Source organism: Carcharhinus amblyrhynchos, chromosome 20 (assembly GCF_965287045.1).
Source record: "Carcharhinus amblyrhynchos chromosome 20, sCarAmb.v2.hapA, whole genome shotgun sequence".
In the NCBI taxonomy this organism is placed as follows: domain Eukaryota; kingdom Metazoa; phylum Chordata; class Chondrichthyes; order Carcharhiniformes; family Carcharhinidae; genus Carcharhinus; species Carcharhinus amblyrhynchos.
In genome coordinates this window covers 31,285,903-31,309,895 of record NC_137343.1, presented here as the reverse complement: position 1 = coordinate 31,309,895, position 23,993 = coordinate 31,285,903, and the positions used below count along the sequence as shown (strand labels likewise).

The 23,993-nt window shown below is 41.0% G+C and overlaps 3 protein-coding genes across 5 annotated transcripts in view; 1 reads left to right on the top strand and 2 right to left on the bottom strand.

The window, feature by feature from the left end:
- Positions 1-1,281: 1,281 nt before the first annotated feature.
- Positions 1,282-20,528, bottom strand: zmat5 (zinc finger, matrin-type 5). The gene is made up of 5 exons (XM_080208694.1): positions 20,324-20,528; positions 16,801-16,863; positions 15,338-15,418; positions 8,918-9,014; positions 1,282-2,498 (listed from the first exon to the last, which is right to left on the bottom strand). Exons 1-5 carry the CDS (start codon positions 20,448-20,450, stop codon positions 2,351-2,353), a joined length of 516 nt encoding a protein of 171 aa, XP_080064820.1. The 5' UTR covers positions 20,451-20,528; the 3' UTR covers positions 1,282-2,350.
- Positions 20,529-20,780: 252 nt separating this feature from the next.
- Positions 20,781-22,029, top strand: uqcr10 (ubiquinol-cytochrome c reductase, complex III subunit X). Its single transcript, XM_080208378.1, has 2 exons — positions 20,781-20,965; positions 21,756-22,029. Exons 1-2 carry the CDS (start codon positions 20,825-20,827, stop codon positions 21,804-21,806), a joined length of 192 nt encoding a protein of 63 aa, XP_080064504.1. The 5' UTR covers positions 20,781-20,824; the 3' UTR covers positions 21,807-22,029.
- A 209-nt stretch (positions 22,030-22,238) lies between these two features.
- Positions 22,239-23,993, bottom strand: part of ascc2 (activating signal cointegrator 1 complex subunit 2) — a 65,457-nt gene continuing 63,702 nt past the window's right edge. For all 3 annotated transcript variants that reach the window (XM_080208374.1, XM_080208373.1, XM_080208375.1), the window contains exon 19: positions 22,239-23,356. In XM_080208374.1, the coding sequence (XP_080064500.1) occupies positions 23,188-23,356 (169 nt within the window). In that variant the 3' untranslated portion in view covers positions 22,239-23,187. The remainder of the gene's footprint in view (positions 23,357-23,993) is intronic.

Here is a 23,993-nt window from a genome sequence, read left to right as displayed (position 1 = left end):
ATGAACCCATGGAGTCCTCACAAGAGGTCCAGAACTGCTGCACACACCACCAGGGCAGGTGCTGTGTCCAGTGTCTCAGATAGGGTGGCAAATGATAAGCAATATATCACATGGGAGCAGGAACTAGAGACAAGGAAAGTAGTGGAGAGTTCCCTTTGGAGAGCACCAAACACTTTGCTCTGCTCAGTTGTACATAGATGCTGAACCCTGGAGGGGCAAATAGCAAATGGTACTTGTGCAGCAGCAACAAGTGTGTGTGTGTGTCAGTCAGAATTTCCTGAGGTAATGCACACATCGTTTCAGAGAAAATGGAGGATTCCATTTGTGGCATGTTTAGGCATTGGCACTGATGGCCAATTCCATTAAAAGAACCGTCAATCGCATGAAGAATCAAGTGCATAGACAATTGAGGTATTCTGGCTTGCTATGGCTGCAATTTTGTACAGCGTTGATCACAGAATTGCCATTGTGGGGGAACACTTTAAAAATATGCATAACATCCAAATAAAGTGCATAGTAATCTGACACCTGCAGGGAGTGAGATGGCAAAAATCAGCAGCTTTTCAGATGGCAATTACAAACATGAGTGTGATGTCATTGAACCATATAGCCAAAAATAGGTTGTGAAGAGTGTAAACTAAAACATTTCACATGTAAACTTTCATTATCAAAATATTTTCTTCCTCCCATTACAAAATATGTCACAAATAGGAAAACAAACTTTTTTGTTATTTCACAGGATGTGGGCATCACTGGTATTGTCATAGTTTGTTACCTATCCCTAATTGCCCTTGAACAAAGATTTTTTTTCCAGCCATTTCAGATTTTTCAGTTAAAAGCCAACCACAATTCTGTGGGTCTGGAATGAGATATAGGCCTGACCAAGGATGATAGGTTTCCGTCCCTAAAGAACATTAGTCAACCAGAAAGGTTTCGTGACAATCAATGATCGTTGTCATAGCGACATTTGATTTTTAATTCCAGATTTATTAATTGAATTTAAATTCCACCAGCTGCCATGGTGGGATCTGAACCCATGTCCCCAGGACTTTAGTCTGGGTCTCTTGATTACCAGTACCACAACATTACCACTACCCCACCAGCTCCTCTTGAGATGGAAATATAAATACATTAGGCACAAATTTCTCATACAACTTGTACTGTAGCTAGTTATTTCTGTATAATAAAATTGCTAACCATTTATATCATGAATGCATGTCTCATCTGTGGCTTTAGGCTTAAACCTGAGATGCTTTACAAAGCATTCTGAAGAAAATCAAGAACTGTGACAATGCTTTAATTGCTTAAAAATAGCTTTACCGTAACCACAAGTTATAATATTTTTCAAAGGATACAATCATCAGCCAGTCTTGTTGCAAAATAAAAACTTGCTTGTTGTAAAAAAAAGTAACTACTTTGTTTAGAAACACAGAAATTAGGAGCAGGTGTAAGCCATTCCACCCTGCTCTGCCATTCATTATGATCATGGCTGAACATCTAACTCAGTAACCTGTTCCTGCTTTTCCCCCCCCAAATCCTTTGATATCTTTAACTCCAAGAGCTTTTTAAATATATAATACTTTGGCCATTCTAAAAACAACCTCTTAGTATCCAACGTGTAGGTTAGGGGATTAGCCATGGTAAATGTGCAGGGGTGTGGGAATGGAACAGCAACAGAGACTGAAATCGAGTCTGCACCAGATTCAGCACATCTGGTGCAGACTCGATGTGCTGAATAGCATTATATGCATTGTAGAGATTCTATTGTACCTTTAGACAATGTCCCCCAATTCTGGACTCCCCATCATCAGGAACGTCCTTCCTGCATCTATACTGTCTAGTCCTGTTAGAATTTTATAGGTTTCCATGAGATTCCCCCCTCATTCTTCTAAACTCCAATGAATATGATTTTAATTGACTCAATCTCTCCTCATACATCAGTCCCACCATCCCAGGAAACAGCTGCTGGACCTTTGCTGCACTTATTCGATAGCAAGAACATCCTTGCTCAGATAAGGAGACCAAACAGCACACAATATTTCAGGTTTCAAACACTTTCAATTAGAATTATTCCAAATTACTACATTTGCTATTAACACTACGTTTTGTTGATAATCGACAAATTCTGAAACATTATAGAACTGGTTGCAATAAGCTGCACTACAACACACTGTGTTCAATGTATCATGTCCATATGGCAATAGAGTTGCTTAGGAGCCTTTCAGCAATTCAGAGTGTATCCTTTAATTAAGGTAACATTTCTCAGTTAAAATTGAATGCCAAGTCCAAGTGCATCACCAATTGTGTTATTTCTCTCCCATTTCTGACAAAAAAAAGTATTATGGGAATATTAACCCCATTCAACATTCAGTGCAGGCTTCCATCCTCCAGGAGGTGGAGGATGTAGAGAAGGAGGTAGCTCATGAACTGCATGATATCCTGGAGGTAGCCAGTAAACAGCAGGTTCGTCATCAACCTCTTTTTCCACTTCCAAGCCACTGTGTAAAAGAACAAAAAAGGATGAAATTCAACATTGTAACGTTAAATGATGTGACGCAATGAAATCCAACATGAAATAAATTAAACAAAGAACATTATTGACATGCTTACACAATGCAACATAAACATCAGATAATAGAACAAATCACCATTTTCACAAAAGAACCTTGGAAACAGCCTGTCTCACTAAAGCTTAATTTCCTTGGTGCTTTGGTGCACTTGCTATTTCATCAGTTTAGTTGTTTGTCTGCCTGAACAATTTGGTTCTCCATAAAGTGTACATTCTAGAAAACCTCAGTATATGTCCAAATAAACACAGCTTCTCAAATAAATGTGTTTTCTCAATGGGGCCTTGGACGGTGTTTTAATAGTTACATTTTTTGAATAGCACAGCATAAAATAAACAGAGCAGATCTAGATTGCAAAAAGCAACAACTGAATGGATATATAAGCAATTTTTTCTGATGACTGATAATCAGGCTAACTGGTGTGTAGTTCCCAGTTTTTTTCTCTCTCGCTCCTTTCTTCAATAATCCTTTCTTCAACATTTGCTACTATCTAATCCACTGGTTCCAGAATCTAGGGAACTTACAACCAACGCATCTATTATTTCTTTCTCAAGTCCTGGAATGCAGGCCATCAGGTCCACAGTATTTTTGTCTCATTAAATTGTCTTGTACTATTTCTTTACTGTTACTAATCAGTTTAAGTTCCTAGTCTCATTGGACCTTTGGTTCCTTCTATTGCTCGTATGGTTTTTCTGTTTTCTCTGAAATGTTCCATCTCTGTTGCTAGGAGCACACATTTACTTTGCTCCTCTCTTTATATTCTTGTGGAAGTTCTTCCAATCTATTTTCATATTTCTTGTTACTGTCATTTCACTTTCATCCTCTTTTAGCAGTCTTTTATTCAGGATTTGCTGGTTTCTAAATATCTCCCAGTCCTCAGAGTTACTGTACTTCTTGGCAACATCATGGGGTGATTCCCCCATCCCATTGCGCTGATTTTTTAGCGCAGCGAGCCAAGAGATTCAAGTGGTGCCCAATTTGCGTAATCCGCGCCGAGTGCTCAGGCCTGAGCACGCCTCCCAGCACCAGATATCCGGTGCCATCAGCTCTGCGCCAGAAAGCATCACGGAACTACATGATGTACGTGACTGCTAATTTACATAACATCTCCATGCCATTAGCGAATAGCTCTCCACTTGCAGGCAGCTTGCAGCCTGACATGGCAGGAGCGAAGGAGTGGCAGTCAAGGCCCTCCAGAGGGTCAACTGCCAGGAGTTGGGAAGGGTGCCCCCTTGGCATTGGCAGTGCCAGCCTGGGCCCCGGCACTGCCCAAGGGGACAGGGCCTGATTTTGGGGGTGGGGAAGCAAGATGGTGAGGGTTCCACTGCCACTCTGCAGTCAGGATTGGTGGAAGAGTGAGGGAGGCAGCTTGCTTGGGTGGGTGGGGGAGAACATCAGGGCTGGGCCCAGGCATGTTTGGGGGTCCAGCAGTTGAGCTCGCCAGCAATCAAGGGGCTGGCAGACAGGGCCCTTGTGTATGTGCCAATATCATGCACAGTGGCCCACTCAGCGCTATGCTGCCAGCCTTTTCTGCAGGGATTTCCAACGGGATTTACGCTGAGGCACCCTGCAATGCACAGAGTGTGGAAGATTCTTTTTTAAACTCCCACTGAAAAAAAAGCGTGATTTACTCCAGTTTGTATGCAAATTCAAAACGCCCTCCTACAAGTCTCTTGTTTTAATCAAATTTCCTTAATTCATTTGGATAGCCAAGATGGATCGCTTCTCCCATAGACTTCAACTTCTCAATGTTATATTCATTGAGAATTATAAATGATTTCTTTCAGGATTTGCCATTGTTCATCTACTGTCATACCTTTTCATCTAATTCCTCATTCTATCATAGCCACCAGTTCTTCATACCTTTATAATTGTCATTATTTAAATATAATACTCTAATTTTGATCTTAAGTGTGTCACTTTCAAACTCGATGTGACAGTCTATCATGCTATAATCACTCCACCCCAGAGATCTCTTACTATGAAATAACTAATGAATCCTGGCTCAATATACAGGATAAGATCTAAAATTGCCTCTTCCTAATTGGTTCCATGATGTATTGTTCCAGGAAACTTTCTTGAATCCATTCCATGAACTTGTCCACCAAACTACCTCGGTTGATTGATTTACCCAGTTTCTATGAAGATTAAAGTCCCCCATGATTATTTAATTACCTTTGTTGCAGGCTCATTTTATCTCTTACTACAGTGCCCAACAGTATAGCTATTGTCAGGGGCATATAAACTTCTCCCATCTGTGTTTACATGGTGCATTTTAAAAGTCAGTAGATGCCCTCAGCCCAACAGCACCCAAGGATATCTCAGAGCACTTTCATGGGTTTTGCAATAGATCGATTAAATTATTGCCAATGTATAATGAGTGTAACTCTGCCTGAGGTCATCACAACATATTGGAATTATTTATAAAAAAGATCAAATTAATACCAACTGATTAAAATAAAAGTTCTCCCAAATGCAAAAATGTTTATATTATGCCAAGAATGCAGCCTCTCAGGCTAAAACTCCCCTAACAACATTCGGACAAACACAATTGCACAGTGGTGCATCACTGAAAGACAGCAGTACTCTTAACATAACCACGTGCAACTCACCAGACCTAAAAATATTCCATAAAAAGTTTCAAGAATATTTACATACTATATTATTTTGAATGTTGTGCAGTGATGTGATCAAAATACTTCATTGACTTTAATGAAGCATTGGACAACCATGCACATTTTAAAGTCTTGACTGCACTGTACCAATCCACTGACATTCCACCCAAAATGTGGTAAAACAAATTGCAAACCTATATGACCAACACCCCATTCCAGAATGAAAACTTCAATCAATGCAAAGCTAATAAAAATCTAACCCCTCAGGTTTAATATTTTCAATTAAAACTGTATTATTCAATATGCCAATTTAGACAGACTAACTTCATCATGCTGCATGGTGACAAATTAATTCACTGTCTCGAATGTTAAACTAGGTTTGTTTCTGTACGTCCCTAAACAGCAAGGTGTTTGATTTGAGCTGTCATGAAAAGCAGCAAGTGAAAGCAATTGGGAAAAACAAAGTAACATTGCAGAACTCAAAATCTGACAACAAATCAAACCAGATTATTCCCACGGATCAGATTACAAACATAATAAAGGGAGGAATCTTGTAGCTGTGCTCCTCTACAGTTTTGGCTGGAGATAGCATATGGTACTGGATAGTTTGCAGGGCAACTCAAGGTTGGAAACGAAGTAAAATGAGGACAATCTTTCTTTTCAAGAAAGTTTGCCCTGACCAGGGTCAATGGCTTGGTTTAAATTGTCAAACAATGCTTGACAATTAACTGTCATTCACCAATAACTGGTACATTATTTATGGCAATGCTTCTATCAAAGTCCACTGTCAACCAATCTACACTCAACTTTCATACAATATACAATTGTTGTTCCCCCTGATATTGATCCTGATGAGTGCAAGACTAAAAAGCATTAACAAAATGTTTTTTTTTGAAGCAATACTCAAGTTCCGCACTGCCAAACAACTATAGGTGAAAAAAGGAGTTTACATGGAAGCAACTGAATGGGAAAAATACAGTTAAAGGGTTTGATGTGAGCAAATATCTACTTCGGGTCTGCAAAGAATAGAACATGGCACTTTCTAAATGGTGAAAAGATAGAAACAGTGGAGGTCCAGGTATATAGATCATTAAGATGTCATGAAGAAGTACAGAAAATAATCAACAAGGCTAATGGAATGCTAACCTTTTTATCTAGAAAACTGGTACACAAGGTGCATAAGTCATGTTTCAGCTATACAAGTCCTGATTAAACCTTGTCTGAAGAAACTGTAAGCAGTCTTTAAAGTTAATGTTAAAGTTTATTTATTAGTCACAAGTAGGCTTACATTCACACTGCAATGAAGTTACTGCGAGAGGGAACTACACCTTCGGAAGGATATACTGGCCTCAGAGACAGTGCAACAATCGTTCACCAAAATAATAACCAGATGCCAATAATTAAAAGTATGAGGAAAAATTACACAAAGTAGGGTTGTATTTTAGAAAGTTAAAAGCTTCAATCAAATCATGCTTTAAGGCATGAAAAGGAGTAAAGTAAGGTACATAGAAGTGGTGTCTGCCAGTTAAGGACTCTAGGATTCAAGGGTATATCTTGAAGATTAGAGACAGACCTTTTAGGAGTGATATTTGCAACCACATTGACACAAGGGCGGTTGAAATTTGAAACTCTCTCCCACAAACTGTAATTGAAGTGACATCAATTTGACAATTTCAAATCTAGGATTAATATATTTTGTTATTCACGGGATATGGGGTAAAGGTAGGTATATATAGTTAGGTTACAGATCAATCTTAATCTCACTTAAAATGTTAGAATTGGTTCAAGAAGCTGAATGGCTTATTCCTATTCCTGTGTTCAAAAAGGTACCAAAATATTTTACGTTCCCCAGTTAATCACAGTAAACATTAACACAAGTTGCACAAGGTCAATCACAAGAGAAACAGAAGAGCAGGTTTGGCTCAGCTATTCCTGCCACTTGGGTCAGAAGGTTTTGGATTAGAGTCCTGTGCCAGCATCGAGTTCCATCCAATTGATCATCACATAACAATACCAACAGAAATCCTGGGATTTGCATATTAAAGAAAACTAAAGCGTCATCAGCATTTTTAATGGAGACCATTCAATTATTCAGAAAGCAAGGCACCCTCCCACTTTCGTGGCAAAATATCTCCCCTCAGTTAATAAAAATGGTTCATTGTCAATTTGTTTTCACTTATGTTTGTGGTGCACTGCTGCTTTGTTTGTCCACTTGGAACACTGAATATCAAATAAATGTGTGAAATGCAGTATAAAATTATAAACCCATTCTTATATAATGCAACTCACTGCAATGTGTATATACCATGTGACATTCCAAAACACGTGCACATAAAAATATAAAAATAATCCTCATTTTTACCATATTTGAAATGTACGTAGGAAACTAAGCAAGCAAGACACCAAAGGAATTTGAATTTCTTTTCCCCACCTCGCATAAAATTCAATGTAAAATAGGTGACAAGTGGGTTCATCAGCAAACTGGAAGCACTGCATTCTTCTTGGCCAGAACGAACCAAATGAAAAAACCTCTCTCATATCCAATGTGGTTTACAAAATATAATGACATGCATCTTAGCACTACCTTTCACCTGGACAATCCCTACACTACATGTGGTCATCAGGGTTGTGAAAAACACAAGACTAAGCTTACAAAATAGCAGACATCATATTTGACCTAGGAGGGCCCATAGTTACAAAGGAAAGAATAGAAAAACACCTCATCCTTCAGGACTAAAGGTTCTCATTATTAAGCAAATCAAATCCATAAATACGATTTGTTAGAACTTCAAAATGACATACAGTTTTTTTTATAAAAGCATGCAACGTTCAATTTAATTCAATGTTTGAAGCACAAAGTAATGTTACTCCTTTTCTTTACTATGCTTATATATTACTTTTGAATTTGTAACAAAAGCTTTAGCTGGTATATCAATTTTATTTATTTGTAAATGTAAAGTCCCCGTGTATAAAAAAAACATTTGGGGAATAGCAAAATATAAATAAAATATGGATAACCTATGAAATTGCTGATGGTAAATTTAGTGGATACACTGTTTTACAATAACTGGATTAAAAGATGCGACAGCCAAAGCATTATCCTGCTTGCTAAGTCTACATCGGGGTTTTAAAAAGGCAAGACCAACTAAACACAAAGTCAAATTACTGCCAAAATTAATCAGACGCTAATTATTGTTGATAGGAATTTGTCTAAAAGTAGCTGCTGTAAATCCTCAACTCCAGTCAGAACACACCAGCAGAGATTTGGTGTTTATCTGTCCTTCAAAAAAAAACAAACTCTTACTTGTTCATTGGAATCAGAGAATCCCTACAATGCAGAAAGAGACCATCCGGTCAATCGAGGTTGCTCCAACAACAATCTCACCCAGGCCCTATCCCCATAAACCCATTTATTTACCCAGCTAATCTCTCTGAATTTAAGGAGTAATTTAGCATGGCCAATCAACCTAACCTGCACACCTTTTGGACTATGGGAGGAAAACAGAGCACCCAAAGGAAAACCATGCAGACACGGGGAGAAAGTGCAAACTCCACACAGATAGCCACCCGAAGCCTGATTTGAACCCTGGCCCCTGGCGCTCTGAGGCTGCAATGCCAATCATTGTAGATTCCCATCTGTTGTTGTCGATTGTTTTGATTAGCATGTTCACGTTTTCAGGTGCAACTGTATCACAAAATCAGCCCAACATTGCAGTTGCGATTTATATGAATTACCTGACATGTGGATTGTTCTCTTTCCTCTTGGCTCTCTTTGCCAACCATTCATCAATATCAGGGATTGGTCCGTCATTGTGTTCTACTTTGTTTTCTTCTGTAACACATACAATTCAACCATATTGATAGAACCAAATGCCAAACATTTATTAACAATTGTTTAAGCAGTTTGTGCAAGGAAATTAATAACTTTACTTACCCAGTTAAAAAAATGTATATAATGATGTTGCATGTTCAAGAGACAATGGCAGTGAAGGAATGCAAACAATAAAACCATTCCATTCTTGTACTTTTTACTCAATCGTTTGGAAGGATTTGTAAGATTACATTATAATTCAAGGGAACGCCAGAGTGAGAAATTTACAAAACAGTTTTCCTGTTTTTCTGTTGTCGTTTTTCTTCTCATGTTCATGATTTGTTTACAGTTTCCCATTGCCTTGTTCATTCTTTACTGCCCACCCATAAATTCGCTACATTGGAAATGCTGCTTCTGCTATTTGCAAAATTTCTAAGACAATATTTTTTTCCACATCAACTTTTTTCAGTTGGCTGCCCAAAATTGTTGATCAGCACTCAACAAAGCAAACAGAACACTGAAAAACCTAGTGAAAACACTAGAGGAAATAATGTTTAAACTACACAATGCTTTGGTCAGCCTAAACCTTCAGTAGTGTACCCTAACTGATCTTCAAGATATAAATGAAAAGTCTTCTCAGCAGGTAGTGAAAAGCATAGTACAAGACTGATTCTTATGCGAAAGGTGAAGGAAATTTGATTTTTTTTCAGCTTTTGAATGGTGACTAATGAAATATGAAAGATGAATACTGAACAACATTCCAAATTAAACCACACCAGTTAGACACTAAGCATACATTCAAACTAGCAAAAAATAAATGTAGGACTGATATTAGAAAGTACCACACAGTAGATGGAAATATTTACTGGGTAGAATAGTAAGGAAAGATAATTTAAGAAGAAGCTTGATATACTGATTGAGAGAAGTACAAGGTGTGCAAGGGTGTCAGAAATCAGGGAGAACTTCCTTCTGGCTCTTTTTGAATGGAAAAGTTGACTAACTTTTCACATCTGTATTTATCTTGTCATCTTCCAAAGAGCCCATGAAAACTGAAACCTCTCTAGAGGAAATATTAATACTGTGATTTTCCGTTTTAAAAAAGAGATACCGCCAGTGGGAAAACCCGAGTTGACACTGACAGTAATGTCAGGTGTTATTTAACCACCTTAACTATTTAAAAATATGCACAGTGGAAAATACACTGGCCAGCCAGGCTTCACAGAGATTGGGTGCCACCTTTAAAGAGTGTCCCTATAATAGGGTCATGGTAGAGACCCATAAACCTCGCTGTCATGGAAATGACACCCCCGCCCACTGACAAACGCAACACCCCCAGCCCCTCATCACCAAGGGCCTTTCTCCCCATCCCACCCTTGAATGGACAAGTCACACTCCACCCGCCCCCCACAGGCATGAAGGCGATCCCTCGCTGCCCCCCCGAGTCAGAGGGCTGGAACTCCAACCACCCACTTCCCCCCGCCATTTCCAAATGGAAGACACACACATGGAGTTGCCAGAGGCCCTGCTCCCCTCAGGCCCAGCCCTTGGCAGTGCACCCTGGCAGGGATCATGTCCTCTGCCAGCCAGGGTGGCACTGCTGAGGTGGCAGGGAAAGTGGTACCAAGCTCTTCTACAGCTGAAAGCAACCTCAAGTGCAGACATGCCATTCCAACATGAGAGGTTAAAAAATATCTGTTCTAACAGAAGAGCAAAGTCTTCAGGACAAAACAAGACTTAAAAAAAGCTGTGGTTAGAAGAGGAAGCACTTCAGCTTCAATCGAAGAGAAAGAAAAACAAACAAACCTGCTAGATGCTGTGGAAAGGCCTGGACCTGTCATTCAGAGGGCTAATTAAAAGGTGGTGGAGCTTGAAATTGAATGTAAACAAAGCATTTAGGCTTCTCAGCATCACCAGTCATCTGAAAGAAAACTGCAGTGCTTAAAGAAAAAGGGCCTGACTGGAAAGATGTGGTGAAAAGAGTTCTTCGGGGTTAACGAGGCATGAACAGATTGCATCAACAATGCAGACTTTGATCTCCCTTGGAGCAGTCAGTCAAAAAAACTTTCAGCAACTAAATGCACCATCTGCTCCTTATGCAAATGAACCTAGCTAATCCCCTCTTCGATGTGGTTTGGGCTGTCAGTCAACATCTGCCTAAAGCTCAATGGAACAGAAGGTGAGTATATAAACAAACTCTAATGGAGCAGATGAAACTGACAGCCTCCTGTCAATCAATGCAGTTCAAAGAAGCCAGACAAGCTAGAGCTCATTCAAGCCTGAAAGGAATCCCCAGTGAAACTGACATCTCCTGTCAATCAGAGTACTTCAAAGGGGTCTAACACCTGATACTCCTGAGAGTGCGCATGGGGGATCCCTTCCGTACAATGGAATGCTGCTGTGAATTTTATGACTTCCAGGAGTTCAGGTGGCATGAATATTATAGTGACCAAGCCATTTCAAAGGTTTCACGACACACAGACAAGAGTGAAGATTTTCAACAGAAAGCTGCCTGAGATCACCATTCGAAGAATGATCTCTATTTTTCTCAGGGACCAGAATGGGAAGTCCAGCCACAAGATCTCTATCCCGGGGAGAGTCCTGTCGATTCCTTTCCCACCAGCCCAAGCCCACAGGTCCTTTGGGGGATCTTCCCTCTGCAACCTGGCAGCAGCTGAGGGGCACACAAATCTTACTTCCATTCCTCCCCACGGAATCCAAGGTGCTAGATCCACACTTGTCAGGACCAGGACTTCCCACTAGGATGGAGGTGAGAGTGGGGAGCATCAGCATTCCAAGAAGCCAAAGAATCTGCCTTCCAGCTCGTTATTGAGATTCACAGTAGTGAGAACGAATAGTAATGAAGTTCCCACCTGCTCTGGATGGGAACCTGACCAGGGCTGGTGTGATGGGCAGGGAGACTCACAATGGGTTTGATGCCTGGTGAGAATACCATTTTGGTATTCTCATGCTGGATTCAAGAGACCAGCAGCAATCCCACCTTCAGCTAGCAGGAGTAGAGAATCATCTCAGAGTCTAGCCTTAAGAATCGACTGTGGGCTGCAGGTCTTACAGTTAACATCAAACAAATAAGTTGGAAAGAGAGACTTATAAAATCTGGGTTTGCTCAAGAAGGCTGAATGGGATAATTCTATTGTGGATTCAAGATTCTGAAGGGCATCAACAAATTGAAAATGAATAACAGCCAGAAAATGATAATGAAGGGCATGGGATGAAGCTCTGAAGAGTTAAGGAGAATGGACAGACCCAATTATAACTGTTTCAGAGAGTGTGACACATGTTTGGACCAGACTGCTTCGGGAGGTAACTGAAGTGATCACATCAGTAAGTTAGGCAAGAGTGATGTAAACATTTGAAGGCGAAATGTTGGATAAGGTGATGACAAAACTGCTGAATGTTCTGCAAGCTTTGAAGTTCAACTGAACAGACAAATGGGATCTTGGTTTAACATTTCCTGCCAAATGATGATATTGAGAAAGTGCTGCAGTCAGAGTTGCTACTGTTTAGATGAAATATTAAACAGAGTCCTCGTCTATTTCCAGGATTCCCTGGTAATATTCAGATAGCAAAAACTTTTCCCAAAGATCTATCCAACATTTGCCGTTCAACGAATACCAAAAATAGATTATCAGACCACTCATTAAATCATTATTTGTGATCTTACCATGTGTCTACACAACTGCACTGAAAAACTGACCCAACAGTTGTAAAACATTTGACACACCGTGGGTATGCGACAAGTGAACTCCTTAAAAAGCTCTGGAGCCAGCCCGGCAGATCTGAACATTTCTACATTGAGATGGTAGTAGTATACTTGGGGACAAACTCAACAGTGACACCTGCTGGAAGAGTTGGGGGTTTCTTTTAACTCATTGTGATCTCCAATTACATTTCATGAATACAATCATAAAATCCCTACAGTGCAGAAGGAAGCTGTTTGGCCCATCAAGCCTGGACCGACAACTATCCACCCAGGCCCTATCCCCATAAACTCACTTACTTACCCTGCTAGTCTCCCTGGCACTAATTTTTTCGAGTCAGCATGGTTATTTCTAAAGTGGAAAAGCTTTCTCTCTTCACCTGCTACATACTTACAATGGATGAGCTAGCATGGGAGCTCATTTTGTGGGGAGGGGTATCAACAGCTGATACCCCAAACTATACTAGGCTCTGGCACATTGAATTGATAAAGTTAACAAAGTTAGTATGCACCAAATGGAACTGCATCACATGGAATGGGTCAGATCACTTGGTACTTAAAAAAAATAAAACCACACTTGTTCACAGAATTAACCTTCGACGATACATCTGAAATAATGGGTCACTCGATGCAAATCTGTTTACATCAGATCTAATATAGGTTTTATTATAAGATATATTATTATAAGATGATGAATGGGATGGATAGGATAGAGGTGGAAAGACTCTTCCCGCTCAAAAAAGACAATAGGACTAGGGGGCACAGCCTCAAGATAAAAGGGGGGCGGTTTAGAACGGAGTTGAGGAGGAACTTCTTCACTCAAAGGGTGGTGAATCTCTGGAATTCTCTGCCCATTGAAGTGGTGGAGGCTGCCTCGCTAAATATTTTTAAGACGTGGGTTGATGGGTTTTTGATAGGAGAGAGGATTAAGGGTTATGGGGAGAGGGCGGGAAAGTGGAACTGAGCAGCGACAGATCAGCCATGATCTTATTGAATGGCGGGGCAGGCTCGAAGGGCTGGATGGCCTACTCCTGCTCCTATTTCTTATGTTCTTATGTTCTTATTAACTCCCTGTGGAGCTGCTGGCAAGAGCTTTTCGCATTTGGGCTTGCCAGTATGAGTCCACTGAATCAAATTAGGAAATTGTGGGCTGGGGAGCACAGAGAAGGGCATCACTGGCAACAAACGTCTAATAATTTCAGTAAAGGTTATTCAAAGCGAAATGAGCTAAACTATAAACCTTCAGGTTAAAAGAATGAGGTGTGATTTGGGACATCTTCTGTTACCTTCAAGTGCAAAAACCCACAATTCAGAACAGAGGAGCTATTAGTAATTCAGATGATACTTACCTGTGATCCATTGCTATTTTGTTTAGCGGATATAAATTACTGAAGGGAAATTCATAGTCAGAAAACAAGATTTATAACATTTTGTATTTTAGATTAGTTACACAGTAAAACCTCATTTAAAGTGAAATGTCTGGGAATTATGAAAATAGGTCTTTTGAACAGGAGTTAAGATAATTATTTATTCTACTGTATTTACATCACCCAGAGTCAGAATGACTTTTTCAGTGCTCCAGACAAAGCCAGACAAGTTTACAGGTACAGCACATGCAGCAAATCAGCTGATGTATCAGTTGCTGCAGTCGCAAGTAATCTTGCTGCTAGGAGAATGAAGAATGAATTTCACAGGCAGCTGTGACATCCAATTTTTCCTTGGGCTTCACAGCACCACAGAGTTTTCCAATCAGATAAGAAAGACACATTATTCAAGTCACTGTAGCTGCCTGTGGAATTGACAAGGATGAAATTGATACACAGGTACTCAGGTAGACTGTTCATCACTGCCGCCTCACTGCGCCAGGGACCTGGATTCCATTCTGGCTTTAGCTGACTGTGTGGAGTTTGCACATCCTCCCAGAGTCTGCGTGGATTTCTCCCGGGTACTCCGGTTTCCTCCCACAGTCCAAAGTGTGCAGGTTTGGTGGGTTAGCCACGTGGGGGGAGGATGGGTGGTGGGAGATGGGTGAGTCCGGGTAAGATGCTTTATCGGAGAGTCAGTGCAGACTCGATGGACCGAATGGTCTCATTCTGCATTGTAGCGATTTTACTGTTCTAACAGTTATCTAAAAGTGGTGTGTGGGCATTTTCTGCATGAGCACTGACAGTAATATTTAGTATCTCATGCAATTATTTGAATTGAATAAAAGCAAATTACTGCAGATGCTGGAATCTGAAACCAAATGAGAAAGTGCTGGAAAATCTGAGCAGGTCTGGCAGCATCTGTAAGGAGAGAAAAGAGCTGGCGTTTCAAGTCCAGATGACCCTTTATCTTTGACAGATACTCAGAGGCACATAAAGCAGCAAGGGTCCTGATAACCAACGTAATGGAAAAACAAACATCAATGGTATGAATACACCACTTAGATACTGTTATTTGGGACGAGAGGAAGAGGTACTAAACAACACTGTTTTCGAAAGAGGTTCAGCAGTTACGTGTAATTGGATTAACCATGATTGGATTACTGCCAATGATTGAAAATAAACATTGTCAGTGTGTATAGTTTTCATAAACTATCTCCATTAATTCACATCTATTACACAATGGATTCGCTTGCTTGTACCTTCCACAGTTTGTCTCAGCTTCTGAACATCCTCATCAGTCATATGGGAGAATTTGCAATTCGCACCAAAATCACATTGACCTGTAGAAAAAAACTCATTGAAATCATACTAATAAAAAAAGGATGGGAAATAAACTGATAAAATAAAAAGATTATAGAATTAACAATAGTAGGACACCTATGCACAGAAGCATAAACAGTTTTCAATCTGACTCACACTGGAAACAGAGGCTCCAGGTAGATAAATCATTTGACGAGAGCCGGCAAGTCAGTGGGTCAGCAGCAAGAGGGTGGATTGGCGGGGGGGAGAGCTAGTACAGTCCGTTGATCAACAGTGCAAGGTTGGGTTAGGGAGCTTGAAAGGCCATGCACTGAAGGGTTGGCGAGAGAGTTTGCAGCCACCAAGAGATCAGAGAACAGGATATGGGGAAAATGGGCTGTTTGGGCAGCAGGATCAGTAACGAGTGGAAGTAAAATTACCATACTTGTTTTATACTTGTAAATTTATTTCATTTACATCTTATTCCATTTACCAATATAGTAATTTAGTACTATAACTTATTTCAATTTATAGAGTTTAAGATTTTAATTTTTTTTGTTGAGAAAAGTTGTACAGAACCCAACTAAAGCTTTTGTATTAGTTTTAATGGTAAAGTCTAATTTAAAGTAATTTCACTTAAAGTTGCACTTTTCAGGAATGCAACTACAATCTTAAGTGAGGACTTACTATAGTACCTCTAACTGTCCTCCCCAGGGACCAACTAAAAGCTTTAATAGCATTAATTCTGTGCTCATTCTGAGAGAGAATCAGCCGATGGCCTAGTAAGTTAATCAAGGGGTCAGCTGAGCCCTACAATCCAGGTTCAATTCCCAGACAATGCCAAATTAGCAGAACTCAGCCAGACAGCAGCAGAGGAATTGGCATCTTAATGATGTCACTGCCACTGGTCAAGGGAAGGGGGAAACTAACCAAGACTCTTACTTTTGCTCATTATTCAGGAGCTCCTGTTGGAAGTGTACTGAATCAGTGTCTGTTGAGGACAGAATTGGCTGCAGGTATGAAGCTTCCTGTAGCCAGAAAGACTGGTGACACTTATTTTCAGAGTCACATAAACAATGGCCACTTAGGTATAGCATTCAAACGCAACTGAGACTACTCTAGGAACGCACAAAGGAGGAAGGTTTACTGTTGTTTTGTCAGGTGGAAATAAGATAGCATGTAATGTTCACATTCTCATTTTCACTGCTCATGACAGCGGTGACTTCAGGAATAAGGATGCATTATGCTACTGACTGCCAAGATAGCGGCACTTCTGTGTTTTTGGATCCACACCTCTGGGAAGGAGTAAAGTACAAAATTTTCTTACTCTAAGGTTCAGATGCAAGTTTCAAAGATTTTAAGAGCTTAACAAATTATATTATTCAGTCTCTATGCATTATCTTTTTGAAATTTTTGCACTTACCGGATTGAAGAAACTTTCTGCAAGGCTTTTTGGCAAGTTCTTCTGCCAAGATTGTGGCGCTATCTGAAATTCAATATCAGAGCACATGGTACTTCCTTCAAAAAAGCATAACATTTTGCATCACAGCCTTTCCAAAATAACAAAGGCACATTTCTGATTACTAAGCTCAGTCTTCCTGGTAGTTGGGGTGCTACATCGTCCTTGAAGCACTTGGTAGAGGAGCGGAAAATCATTATCATTATCCTGTGACCTCTACTAAACTCATGCCGGTAAGGGTAGGAGTAACAGTGGCTGTGACATCGCCCAACTATTCAAACAATCTTCTGACACTTTCAAAACTCAAAAAAAATTTGTTTAAGTAAAAGGTGCCAGAGGGCAATCGCTATCTACATTAGAAGAATATTAGAACCAGGGAAAGGGCAGCAAATAGTCATTACAATTCTAAGAACGAGATTAATGACGATGAAAGACTCAAGGCTTTGATGCCTTTACACGGGAATAGAGGTTGAAGGGGGATCAATAAGAAAATGTCAAAATAATAAAAGATTTCAGATGCAAATTGGTTGGAGGATTATACCTAACTGGAGTTGAAACCTGTTACCTTACCGAAAGATGATCACCAGAACAACAGACGAAATTAAGAGGATATTGGGTGGATACTTCAAAAATATAAGAAACAGATAAAAGAAAGATAATATAGTTCCAGTTCAATTGCCAGTATGATGAGCCAAATGATCCCCTTCTCTGCCGCAACTTGTATGATTCTACAAGCACTTTGAATAGGGAGTACTGAGTAGCAATCGTCGTGGGAGTCTCCCACCTAACCCAGGGCAAATCATAGGATCCCAAACACTGCCCCACCAGAGAACTTGCATAGCAATCATCAAAATGCAAAAACAAAGCATTACTGAAAAACATCCTTTCACTTAAGTCAGTGGTTCAAGGTAACTGAACAAATTAATTTTATTTTGTTAGATCTCAAGATTTTCATTCATCTGCTATGTTCACTTAAGAGAACAGACAGAGTCTTGGTTTAAAATTTATGTTTGTGTTCAGTGAGTTCAGAGATGGATGTTAAATCCAATGCAGCTTATCCTTTCAGGGTCAACTGCTTGGAGGTTTGTGCCCCCTCTCGCTGACGCCTCAACACCTCTGCCTGCTCCTGATGAAGCATCTTGCTTGGGGCCTGGTCGAATGCACCTTCACTATTTTGGTCAGTCACGGACCAGGGACTCCCATAAATCAACAGATCTCTTAAGGACATCTCTAAAGCGTTTCTGCAGTCTTCCTGGGAGTATCTTGCTGTAGGAGTTCAGTGTGGAACAGGTGTTTGGGGAGTCTGGCTTAAATATATGAACAGCATGTCCTGCTCAGCAGAGCTAGTTTTGAATGATTAGGAACTGGCTTGGAAGAAGACACCACTGTTGGACTGCCTCTCTTGCTACTGGATTTGGAGGCTGTCACTCCAATAGAATGCTGAGGGAATGCTGCACTTTAGATGAGAATTTAAACTGAGGATCCATCTGTTGTCTTAAGTGGACATAGAAGATCTCATAGCACAACTGGGAGGTCTTACAGGTGTCCCAGCCAATATATATCCATTGACCAACATTGTAGTCATAAAGTCAACAGGCGGGATTTTCCAGCCTTATTTGCCCCGAAACTGGAAAATCCTGCCTGAGGTCAATGGAGCTTTCCGTGGTCTGCCGCTCACCTGTTCTGATTCCTGTGGCAGACGGGAAAGTAAAATTCCGGCCAATGAATTTTACAGCCCGGAAAGGAGCCTTTTGGTCTGCACCGGCCCTCAAGCACCTATTTATTCTAATTCCACATTCCAACACTTGGTCTGTAGCCTTGTATGCTACAGCATTTCAAGTGCTCATCTAAATACTTCTTAAATGTTGCGAGGGTTTCTGCTTCTACCACCCACCCTCTCAGGAAGTGAGTTCCAGATTGCCACCATCCTCTGGCTGAAATGTTTTTCCTGACATCGCCTATAAACCTCCTATTCCCGAACTTAAATTTATGCCTCCTGGTTATTGACTCCTCTGCTAAGGGGAAAAGTTTCTTCCTAACCATCCTTTCTATGCCTGTCATGACTTTATACACTCAATCAGGTTCCCCTTAGCCTTCTCTTCCCCAAGGGTAACAACCCTATCCTGTCGATAGCTCTCCTCTCCAGCCCAGACAACATCCTGGTGAACCTCCTCTACACCTAATCGAGTGCAATCACTTTCTTCCAACAGTGTGGCAGCCAGAACTGCACACAATACTCCAGCTGTTTCCTAACTAGCATTTTTATATAGCTCCATCATAATCTCCTTGCTTCTTAACCATCTTCTCCACTTGTCCTGCTGTCTTCAAAAATCTACGGACATGCACACCAAGGTCACTCTGATCTTCTGTACTTCCTACAGTCTGATCATTCATTTTATATTCCTCTGCCTTGTTAATCCTCCCAAAATGCAGAAACATCCAGAATTCTTTGGTCTCGCTGTTCCCAACCTTCACTTTCACGGTAACATGTTAGTCCTATATTCTCTCTAGTTTCCTTTTTGAATGAATCCCACTGCTCTGATGCAGATTTTCGTACAAGTAGTTGCACCCAATACACTTGGGCCAGATTCTGTGTTATCCTATTAAAATTGGCCCTTCCCAATTCAGACCCTTTATTTTGGCAGCACAGTGCACTATCACCTCACAGCACCAGGGACCCAAGTTTAATTCTGGCCCTGGGTCACTGTTTGCGTGGGTTTCCTCCCACCGTCCAAAAGATGCGCTGGTTAGGTACATCCCTCAGTGTACCCAAACAGGTGTCAGCGTGTGGCGACGATGGGATTTTCACAATAGCTTCATTGCGGTGTTGATGTAAGCCTGCTTGTGACACTAACAAATAAACTTTTTAAGAAGTTTACTGTAATTCCAGGACTCACCTACCCGAAACTCCAGATAAAAACTTAATGGGTAGATCAACAATGAATGATATGTTAATTAAACAGGATTTAAGTGCATTATCCCTTCAATTATCACTGGCATCAATCATACCGGTTCTTCCAGAACTTTCCTCAGGAGCACAACCCATCTCCCAACCACTACAACAACAAATGGTAGCACTGTGGTTAGCACTGTTGCCTCACACCATCAGGGACCATCAGAGTCTTCACGTTCTCCCCATGTCTGTGTGGGTTTCCTCCCACAGAACAATGCACCTGACTTGCACCTATCCCAACTTCCATCCCATGCCGAATCCCTACCCTCACCCCGCCTCCCTCCGCCACCCCGTCCCAACTCTCCCCCTTCCGCCACCCCGTCCTGGCTCTACTCCCTCCACCACCCCATCCTGACTCTCCCCCAACCCCCTCTCCCCCCTGCCATCCCAGGTTAGGTGTAAATTCTCTCTCAGTGTACCCGAACAGGCACCTGAGTGTGGCCACTAGGGGGATTTTCACAGGAACTTCATTGCAGTGTTAATGTCAGACTACTTGTGACACGAATAAATAAACTTTTTTTTAAAAAAGTTTACCTCGGAAACAGTCGAACCAGAATTTCTTGGCCCTCTGATGCTGAACCCCTTGCAAGTGTTTCTTTCGGTTGTGGAGATTGTCTTGAAAGGATCTGCCGCAGTAATCGCAGAAATAGGTTTTGCCCATCGCGAGCCCCGCACGCTCCCCCGGCCGAACTCACCGTTTCCCCGGGCAACCAGGCGAATCTGCCGCTCCAGGTCACAGTCCCACCCTCCCCAACTCCCAGGAACAGCGAGCTGGCGAATCTGCTGATCCTCGTGATCAGCTTTACCCACAGGCCGCCGAACAACACTCCAAATATTAATGCGCAAAACGTAGGTCGGAAAGAATCCCGCGCTCTCGTGTTTCTGTCCCTTTAAAAAGGCCCGTGTATTGGTGTAGTTCGTGTGCTGGGAGTGATTCTTTTGTTTTTATTTTTCACCGCGGTGGTTTGGTGTTTGAAGCGCGGCGGAGGGTGACAGCTGCAGCAGCAGGAGGAGGGTGTATTGCGGCTGGACAACATGGCGCTGCTGAGGCAGGTTTACAACTTGATGTTCAAGAGAAGCTCTACCTTCGCGCTCAGCATCATCCTGGGCGCCGTCCTCTTCGAGAGGGTGTTCGACCAAGCCGGAGATGCTGTGTTTGAGAGAATCAATCAGGGGGTGAGTGTGAGATTGGGGAGGGGCTGTTTATGGGAATGTGAGGCTTCACCTTCAGCAGAACATCCTTGCAGCACAGGGCTGTTCTTCTGATGAAAGGTCACCGGCCTCACCCTCACTCCGGTGTCTCTCTCTGATGCAGTCAAACTTTGCTGAATATTTCCAGTAATTTCTGTTTTTATTTTAGATTTTCTTCGCTTAACAACTCAAGTCAATCCGCTTTGGGCTCACTAACGTGAGATGTGGAGTGGAAGGAACTTTGCTCTTGCAGCCAGTACCATATTATACGTACGATCCTCTCTCTTCGCCCCCACCCCCCGGCAATCTCATCATCATCTCCCCGACCTCCACCATATCCCCCGTATCTCTCTCACGCTCCCCTCACCTCCACCGTTCCCTTTCCCTCTCCTACCCCCCCCCCACCTCCACCGTTCCCTTCCCCTCTCCTACCCCCCCCCCCCCCCACCGTCACCGTTCCCTTTCCCTCTCCTACCCCCCCCCCCCACCGTCACCGTTCCCTTCCCCTCTCCTACCCCCCCCCCACCATCATATTCTCCCACTCCCTGCCGCCACACACACCACCCCCCCCCCCCCAAACTAACATGTAGCAAGAATGCCATATGCCTTTTTCACCCCCTCCCTATTCTTGATCTCTGAATTTGAATAGAAAAATTAAGATTAAATCTCTTTGCCATTGTTGCTCCTAGTTCATCTTTTATGTTGCAAAGCTGGTCATTTTATTTTTACAATAAATGTGAAAATTGAGTTAGTGAAATGTTTTCTCTATTTGCAGAAACTCTGGAAACACATCAAACACAATTATGAGAAAAGTGAGGAAGAATAAATGGAATTCTGTACTACAAGATGCTTTCCATCACCTGGAATATTGCTGCTGTTAAACAGCCCAACATTACAATGCCATCCACCAGGACTATTAACTTTATCAGGCTGTTGACAGCTTATTTCATGTCAATCCCTGGAAAATGGATTGTTACTATAACTGAACTAATGCTGAGTTAATTTGTTGAAAATGATTACTGAAAAACATAAATGTCTAAAATTCTCAACCATTGTTCTGCCTTTGATCACTTTTGTCCATGCTAATGAGCAGATTTTATTTTTCATTCAAACAATTGGTTTCCTGTTGAGTCTTATTCTTGAATACTGTTTCCTTTTAATTCACATTAACAGAATGCTGAAGACACTGCAGCCCACACAGTTGTAGCAGGGTACAGCCTTGTCAATGATGCAACTGAAAGAAAGAACTACCACACACTACTTGATGGCTTGGTCTTTATTTAAAAATTTGATATTTTTAACTTTCCACTCTAAATTAATTTAAAGTGGATTGTGTAAATACCCCCAGTAATTCTAAACCACAGCAAAGGAATTGGCGTGTGCAAAAAAAAAAGCAGTGGTGCACTGATCTGATATCAAAGGCAAGAATTAAGAACTGTTATTACTATCCCCATAATATAGGGGAAAACCTATTTAAACTTTAATATGTTTTCAATGCAGTCATTGATGTCCAAATGTACTCAGCCATGCATCTGGAGGACACATCTGCACCACTATCATAGTCTTCAAGCAAGGCATTTTAAAAAAAAATCTATTCTGATCAGACATTCCAGACTGCTGATCCAGGTCTAATAGTGTCAATTAAATATACAATGCCAATGAAAGATCTAAAAGCAGGATCTCTGGAAACATTTTGAGGCTATGAAATGCTGTGATACTAATACACCCAAAGAAGGGAAACATTCCAAAACAAAAAGTTTGTTAACTACTAGATTTTACTGTGTGTGACAATAATGTCAGGGTTGCTAAATATATCATAGGCTTTAGCAATACAGTTTCAAGTGAACGCAGCCAAATAAACAGAGACTTTGCAAGACTGAGCAACTCCTTTTAAATATCAGTAAATAGACAAAAATATTATTCCAATATTGCAATAGCTGATATTCTTACTGCATCACTACTCATTTGTGTTTGGTTTGATTGTCAAACTGCAACCCCATAGAAGATAAATTTGTCAGTTGATATGACTAAGACTATGCAGCAAAATGCAGTTGAACGTTTTGTCCTTGGAAGAAAAATGAATACGTGCCTTATTTCTTGATAAAGAAAATTTTGGGAAATGAAAGCCCAATTCATTAGTTGGAAATGGTCATTGGAGGCAAGACTGTGAACTAATTCCATGGTGGCGGAGGGGGAAATGTTAAAAATCAAGATGGAATCATTCCTTTGTTCCGCTTCCTGTCTGCAAGTGATCGACGATTATGATTAGCTCGAAGGGATTTATTGGCCTCTTTCTTTCTTCTCTCCATTAGTGTTTCTTTTGTTTGTCCCTGGCCTTTAATATTTCCTATAGCAGCAGTGTTGTCATGTTTGAACCTGGAAAGCAATATATAAATCAATAGTAAAATTAACCAATTCCAGTTTGCATCTTAGAGAAATCAACTATACCTAAAAATATCACAGTTGAGCACTTTTGGGAAGGAGAGGGGAAAGTATGCGAAGGAGCTGGATCGCTAATGCACTTAATGTGTTACAATAAGGAAATTCACACGGAAATCCAAAGTACCAACTCTTAAATCCAGTCTTCTGGCCATAGCACGAAAGCAGAGATCAAACGCTCCTTGTCAGAATGAAGATACAGCAATTTCTGTTTATATCACACTTTTCATGTGGATAAGTGTCCCAAAACATTTAGGGAAGGTCACAATTAAGGACTTTTGGCTATTTGAGAAATTGGTTTAAGCTGCGTGTCCCTGGTATCAGTTCAGCTGCAGGATTTTTAAACATTAATTTTCATTGGTCTAACATCACTCCTCTAACTTTGACAGAGAAACAGATGGGTGTCCAAGGCAAAGAGAGGATTGAAATGTTAATCAGCTCATGCAGTTTACAGCCAACAATGGAAGCTGTTATGAATAACTATTTGGAACAATGGTTGGTTTGTTATCTTCTTTGCTACTCAGATATTCACATTCAATGGTCAAAGAAACTGGTTCCTAAGTAATAGCAGGAG